This window comes from Dipteris shenzhenensis, chromosome 23 (assembly GCF_047967505.1).
Source record: "Dipteris shenzhenensis isolate YYH24624 ecotype China chromosome 23, Dip_SZ_1.0, whole genome shotgun sequence".
Lineage (NCBI taxonomy): Eukaryota > Viridiplantae > Streptophyta > Polypodiopsida > Gleicheniales > Dipteridaceae > Dipteris > Dipteris shenzhenensis.
In genome coordinates, this window is record NC_141618.1 from 42269180 (window position 1) to 42277024 (window position 7845).

Here is a 7845-nt window from a genome sequence, read left to right on the forward strand (position 1 = left end):
GCAGATATGCAACTCATCATACTTACAGCACATGGATTTTTTCAATCCATGAAGGAATGCTCAAGTGAAGCAAGGTTGGATGGGGTTCAATTTTCAATGATTATTCATCAATCTTACTGAATGGTGCAGATCACTTCTTTACGAGGATGAAAACTCTCGTACTGGAGAGAGGCACGGTGAAGATATATAATTTAATTGGATTCACGTGCATGACTTTCAAGAGGAGTGGAGCATGCTTGCATTTCCAGATTGGGAATTGGAACTGCTGCATGAATATATGATCTCGAGACTGCGAACAAGTTTGTCCTAGACGCTATGCCGGAGAGTTGACAGAGGACATACTCGAGAATTTCTCCCTCTTAAGCAACTCCCCATAGGTAAAGGACGTTTTATTAGATTTGATGAAATGGGAAATTGAGGAACTGGGATACATGAGTTTGCAAGAGTCTGCCAATTGTTTCCCAGAATTTCAGAGAAGTTGGATGGAAATGCCACATGAAACACCTGTGGAAAACAACGATGGCAGGCTTGATCATGCTCTTCAAGCCCAAAGAGTTAACGGTGTTTGTTGTGATGATCAACAATTTGTGGAATGCACGAGTCTCTCAGAAGTGTTTGTTGTGTTGATCAACAATTTGCAGAATGCACGAGTCTCCTGAAGCCCAAAGAGTTGACAGTGTTTGTTGGCAATGTTTATTGCGATGGCAGGCTTGATCATTTGGCATGTGCTCTTGAAGCCCAAAGAGTTGACAGTGTTTGTTGTGATGATCAACAATTTGCGGAATGCACGAGTCTCCCGAAAGAACATCTGGAGAGGGAGACAACTCATAAGAACATACAAAAAAGGAAGCTTTAAAGACATCTAAGATATTGCTCAGATTTCTATAGGTGACACGCCAGAACAAAGTCCCTTGCTCTCAGAAGGTGCACAGTTTGATGATAATGCAGTTCAATTTCCTTCACTGAGTACTGCACAAGAAGGTTTTTCCAATTCACCAAGCTTGGATCTGCTTGACGATGCAAGGGAGCTTGCCAAGATAGAAACTTGTGAGAATATTAGAGAATTTAAAACTAAGTTGCTTGACCAGGGACTATCCCACGGAGAGGAGACTGTTAGCATTGTGATGCAAATAACACTCTCTCTAAGCAAAAAATACTCCTCAGCCACAATTGTTTCCACTATTGCAATTGCGGGTTTCATGCTAGTCCTGATCCGTTACATGCAATCTGAATGATGTAGCCAACTTCACAACTGTAAGTGTGCAGTTTTTGACAAAAAACTACCCACAGGGGCAAGAAAGCAAAGTGGATGAACTGCAACAATCCAGGCAACCCATTGTACTAGTGATTATGATCGAGGAACTAAATGATAGATATGCTTCAGTGTTGCAATCTCTTGAGCCAAACTTCACGGTTGAGGAGCCTTGTTGTTGCAAGGGAGGACAAAGAACTGATCAAAATCCCTCTCTCTATCTCCATAGACTCTCCCTATGGTAGTTTCAATACTGCCTAGTGAGTCTGTGCTTGCGTATATCTTCCTCATGGAGCGACTTCAAGATGCTACCTCCAATTTTACACTTGGAAGATAAGCATGGGAGGTTGTGCTTATCAATCCTGTCACCAATTTTTACCATGCCATCCTAGCTTATCTCACAGAGAGCCTCTTCTACCTAATTGCAAAATTGCAAATACAAGTTTCTATTAACAAAATTCAAAATGCTATCTAATTATATGATACAATAAAAGCGTATGTCATTTCTAATATTTAAAGTTGATATTACTTTCGTTGATTGAAAATCTTTGTAAAATGTCTTCAAATTTATTTTGCAGCTCCATTGAATTAGTGAATTGCGAGTTGTTTTGAACTTTGATCTAGAAGAACATAATTAAAGTAGGTACTTCTACTTCTGCATAAAAGAACGTAAGATGTTCTTTTTCTGAAAGTTAATATAAGAAGCGAATTCTCTCTTCACATACCAAATTCTCATTGAATTTGCATTCTCATGTAATATGAGAAGCAAATTATCTCTTCACATAGCAAATTGTCTTTGAATTTTCTTCTCAAACTCACATTTAGAAAAAGGAAATATGATTGTAATCGAGTTTTTTCTCATGGCAATTCATTATTAATTTCTAAAAAAATGCTCTCAATACATTTTTAAAATACAATATTGTGTCAATATAATTTAACACGGGTTCTTTCATAAAGTTAAGATTAACAATGTCATTACTAGAATCAGATATCCCACCATATGATCTAAATGCAAAGTGCTATGTGCCAAATGCAAAGTGCTATTTACCAAATTCAAATTGCTATCTGCTAAAGGCAAATCGATATTAACCCAAGGAAGGGTACATTCTTTGGTCTTATAATATTTGGAGAGGAAGTGTGCCATCTCTCCCCTACACAAATGTGTGGTTATGTGCTAACTGCAAAGTACTATGTGCCAAATGTAAAGTGCTATGTGCCAAATTCAAATTGCTATGTGCTAAATTCAAATTGGTCTTTGCTAAATGGAAATCAATATGAACTCTGCCATCAGAACAGTTGATTGATATCCATCTCATTGATGCATTGACTGATCATGAAGATGCAAGTGATCTCTTGCCTACTCATTCATCTTCTTCTGAGGGCATAACAATAACAACTTATCTCATCTCTAATATCTAAAGTCGATTTTACAATCTTTGTAAACTACCTTCAAATTTATTTTATGACTCTCCTCCCACACACATTTACAATAACAACTTATCTCATCTCTAAGTCAATTTCACAATCTTTGTAAAGTGCCTTCAAATTTATTTTGTGACTCTCCTCCCACACAAATGTGTAGTTACAAAGTACTATGTTCCAAATACAAAGTGTTATGTCAGTTCCAAATTCACATTGCTTTGTGATTGCAAATTGACATGAAACCAAGGAAGGCCACGTTGGAGAGAAAGTATGCCAACTCTAAATGCATGTCTTATGTGCTAAATGCAAAGTGGAATGTGAAGTGCTATGTGTAGATCCAAAGTGCTATTAACCAAACTGTTCTTGAAAATCTAATTACAAAATTCAAATAAAACCTATTCTCTATCAAGATAGCTACCTTCCCGGATCTAATTTCTCTCCTTTCTTACTCCTTTCTCTCTCTCTAGGCAAGCCCCCCCTGCCCTCTCTCTCTCTCTCTCTCTCTCTCTCTCTCTTATTTTTCCTCTCTAGGTACCCCCCCCTCTCTCTCTCTCTCTCTGCCACATGAATTCATCTTGTTGACTTTTGGACCATTTGCATTTACTACTCTTTGTACACTCTTTCCTTTTCATGCCTCCAATTTTATGCTCTCTTAAGCATTTCACTACCAAGACCCAGGCCTAATGAATGATATATATATATATATCATTCACCTTGTTTTTTGTGGGTGATCTAGACGATGGGTTGGAGGGTCGTTGGAAGACCCCCAAATTTAGGAAGTAGTTGCCCATCACAACTGATAAGGTCTACCATGCACATAGCCTTAACTCCAAATTTAGGCTATTGTCCTCACATCGTGTGTTGCTTTATGGGAGGAGGCTACCCATGCATGACGCTTCCTCATCCTTTGCTTTCAAGCTTTCTTTTATAAGTAGATCTCACGGCTTTTGTATATATGCAGAAGTCGTTCACAACTCTCTCATCGACTCCTCTCTTTTGCTAAACAATAATGGATACTCAGCATCCTCAATCCTTCCTGTTCACCTTGTTCGATGCCTCTCGCCCTTGGTCTCACCTCCTCCTTGCCCTTTCGCCCTTCCATTCCTTGTCTCGCTTTGTTGTCTCCAGTCCCCCGCACCTCCAACATGAGGTTGACAGGAGTTGGCAGGCCAGATTTTCCTATGCCATCTTGTGCCTTCTGCATATTATCGCTTGGCCATTGCAGAAGCTCGGACAATCGCTGCAGTGGGTTCTCAATTTCCTCTCATGGAATGGAGGTTTTATCAGCACTCTTGTCAAGGTTGCACTTTGCAGGGGTCCTCTCTCTCTCTCTCTCTCTCTCTCTCTCTCTCTCTTCCTTTCCTCCTCCTCTCTGATCATTTCCTCCTGCGGAGACATGCGGAATCGTTAATATTTTATATGTATTTGACACAACACAGTATAAGTGTTTACAAGGTACTCCAAACTAGGAACCTCCGTGAGCCAGAACTTTCTTTTGGTATGGGCCGAGTCCAGAGATGTTTCAGTGGGCAAAAGTGTGACAAATTATCGCTTCCGTGTTGGCAGGACTTACTTGCCCTCGTAAAGACTCGTCCTCTTATCTTTCCGTTGTGGGAATGCTGGATTCAAGGCTGGATTTACTCGACCCAGATGCCCACCTTCGGGAGGTGAACTCTAAACCATTCGTTGACCTTTGTGTGATGGCTTCAAAGTTGGCTTATGAGACAGAGGCAGTGCAGAAATATGTGCTGGCCGATCGGTGGAAGGTAAGCCGGCGCTCTGCTTTACTCATATCGGGCACTCTTAAAACGGTGATTCATATCTTACTCCCAAGTGGGCTCTTTTGGGAATGCAGATGTGTTTCCGAAAATTCTATGACTGCAGGAACGGTAAGATATTATCTTTGCTTTTATTATTTCAAGCTCTCAGTAAATCCCAATGTATGTGAATTCTCTTTTGGCCATACACCCAGATCGTGCTAGACGTAACACTACACAGGCCTTTCTCTTCACCGATAAGGCTGAAGATGCGGAAGTAGTCTTCGTTGCATTCAGGGGGACCGAGCCCTTTGATGCGAACGATTGGAGCACGGACTTGGATTTCGCATGGTTCGAACTGGCTCCCGAAATGGGGAAACTCCACGTCGGTTTCCTGGAGGCACTTGGGTTGGTTAGCAGGAACAATCCAGAGTCATTCCATCGATTCAGAATGAATTGCCAGAAGATTATGGGAAAAACTAAAACCACGACAGGCCTCACATCGGCCAATGCTGTTGCTTCCAAGGTCCTGGCCTTTGACGCCATTAGCGAGGATGTGGGCGACGTCCTCGAGAAAAATCCAAAGGCAAAGCTCTATTTTACAGGACACAGTCTCGGGGGTGCACTTGCGGTTCTATTTGCAGCGGTGCTGATCTATAAGAACCGAGACGAGAAACAGGAAAACATTGTAAAGAAGCTCACCGCGATTCACACTTTCGGGCAGCCTCGGGTGGGTGACCTTAAATTCGCTCAATTTATGGATGGAAACCTGGAAATGCTGAAGCTTGGGTACTACAGGATCATCTACTGCAACGACGTCGTGCCTAGGGTTCCATTTGACGATAGGGTGTTCGGATTCAAGCACTTTGGCAAGCGATGTTACTACTTCGATAGTTGCTACAGAGAGCAGGTTCGAATTGACAATCACTTCTATGATGCACAATCGATATTCGCAAAAAAAAAAAACACAATTAAGTCTACCGAGAATATCGTGCCTTTCCAGTCAAGTTTACGTCAACCGTAACAATATATATTTATTGGTCCGATTTCTAACCTAAATGTGGCCCAATGAAGACCGTTATCAAGATGCCATTGCAATGTTCTTGAATCAAGTTTACGTCCACCTGATCGATAAACGCTCCTATGTTTCAATCTTGTTGATCTGTTCTTGTTTATTACGTTCCCTACAATCGAATCGGCTTCTGTTTAATTTCGGTGGATACCCATCTTCCTAACGCATGTGCAACGCTGCTGTGTATATTTGCAGACTTTTCGTAATGCCGAGGAGCCAAATAAGAACTTCTTCTCACCTTTGTTCATCTTGGCGATGCGGATGAATGCGGTGTGGGAGCTGCTGCAAGGATTGCTTCTAGGATGGCTATATGGGGAGGCATACCAGGAAGCCAGCTCGATGCTGATGATGCGCTTGATGGGGCTGATGATGCCTGGGATCTCAGCTCATCTTCCACCTAATTACGTAAATGCAGTGCGGTTGGGGCCGGCGATTCTTCCCGATTAGTGACGGAAATACGATTCGGAAGCTCATTTTCCATGGGTACGTCCATTAGTGTCGGGAATAATCGGGTTCCACAAGCCATATCTGCACTTTCTGCAGCATTTCTTTGTTGTATAAACCACTTTCATCTTTATCTCTTGCAGTCAATTTCTGTCTGGTTCCACAACCCATATTCCTTGTTGTATAAACCTGCCTGTTCCACCTCACTTTGGCTATCCTAAAATTACAACAAATTCAAGATCAGGTTTTATCGTAGGAAGTTAACGTTGAGGTAGGTCTTAATTGTCGTTTAGTTGGAAATGAATGAAATATAGGATAGGGTGGGTAGGGAGTTAACATTTACGTAGGATGGCGTGTCTTCCACATGAAGAAAAGAGCCTTACAAGGCAATGTATATTACCTTTGTAGATAAACATTTGGGAACATTTCATTTAGGATCTCTTTAGAGCGTCACCCAACATAAGACTTTTCGAGAGTTATTTTTTCCCATGATAATTTTATGTTTTGCATACAGCATCCTAAACGCTAGCTATTTCATGTATTTTGAAATTATGTAAAATGGAAAAGATAGAGTTTTCAATATAACTAGTTTTTAGTATATTTGTGAAAATTGAAAGTTTTTTAAATACTCTAGAATATTTAGCCAAGTTTTGAAATAAAAATTATAACAAAAGATATAATTCGCCAATTCTTTGAAACTTTTAAAAATAATTTATGAAAAAATTTGCTAGTATATTATAATACTATATTTCTATACCTTCGATAAAAACATCCATGTTCCACATCAAATGGAATCATGGCATAAATTTTACAAATGGATGGTATTACATGACCACTAACAAGCCCATCTATTTGTCTCGAAGAATGAGGATGCAAAACCTTGAGGCTGGGCTCACGAAACCTTAAAAACTTATGATGGGGATAGGCAACTAAAAATTATGAGAAAAAAATAAATCAAGGATAATGAATATCCTTCAAATCCAATGGGGGAAGAAAATTCTCAAAGTCTAGTTTAAATAGTCCAAAAAAGCTAATTATAGCCTTTTCTTTTACAGCTTGACTTCCAGAGTGCTAATGCTCTATCATACGGAAAGCTACTAACATCATAAGAACAAGAGTATAATCTCAAGCTAAGATCTAAGCTATCATCTAGTTTATTACGAAGCTTATTCTTCAAGTAACCGAGAGTACTAAAACACCTTTCATCCTCAATTGAGCCAAGAATAAAGGTTTGACATAAATTAGCAAGCTTGAAGTACTCAGAAATGTTATCTTGTAGGAATGTACTGCGAGTCATTAAATTACTTTGCTGGTGCATGACTTCTCCAAAAAGGGAAGAGTGTGAATAAAGCTTTCCAAAATCCAACAAACCATTGTACTTTATATTGTCCATGTCAATGTCTCGTCCAAAGTGTTTTTTGAGAGCATCCAAATGATTCTTTAGACCTGCTTTGATACTTTCATAAGATCCATTGACCTAAAAATGTGGAAATATGATGGTAAATGCTTCCATTAGGTCATTTCGTGGAAACCTACTTTTGATCTCATCTACCACTGCACTTGCAACTTCACTAAGGGCATTTTTCACTGTTTGTACTTTCTTTAAAAAAGCCTCTTTTTTAATGTATTGTAGTCTTTTGTGTCGTTTGTTTTCTCTCATCATCCTGAAAACCTGATTGTTTGCACGAAGGCAAACATATCCTTCCTGGTCACATGTTAAAAGAGAGGAATCCCCATCTAGGTCTATTAAACTTTTCCAATCTTTAAACAATTTCTCGTCTTGAAAATTGGAGCTTGAATTCTTATCGTATGCTGCTGTTATACTCAAATTAGTGAGTTTTATTGCCTTGAAATATTCATTGATATAAATATCCTTCGATTGAGACATTTTACTCAAC

General features: G+C 39.6%; 1 protein-coding gene across 1 annotated transcript; it reads left to right on the forward strand.

Moving 5' to 3' along the window:
• Positions 1 to 519: 519 nt before the first annotated feature.
• Positions 520 to 5950, forward strand: LOC147887399 (triacylglycerol lipase OBL1-like). The gene is made up of 8 exons (XM_087394305.1): positions 520 to 613; positions 709 to 791; positions 879 to 1112; positions 3900 to 3990; positions 4241 to 4440; positions 4530 to 4563; positions 4647 to 5341; positions 5699 to 5950. Exons 1-8 carry the CDS (start codon positions 520 to 522, stop codon positions 5948 to 5950), a joined length of 1683 nt encoding a protein of 560 aa, XP_087250431.1.
• Positions 5951 to 7845: the final 1895 nt, after the last annotated feature.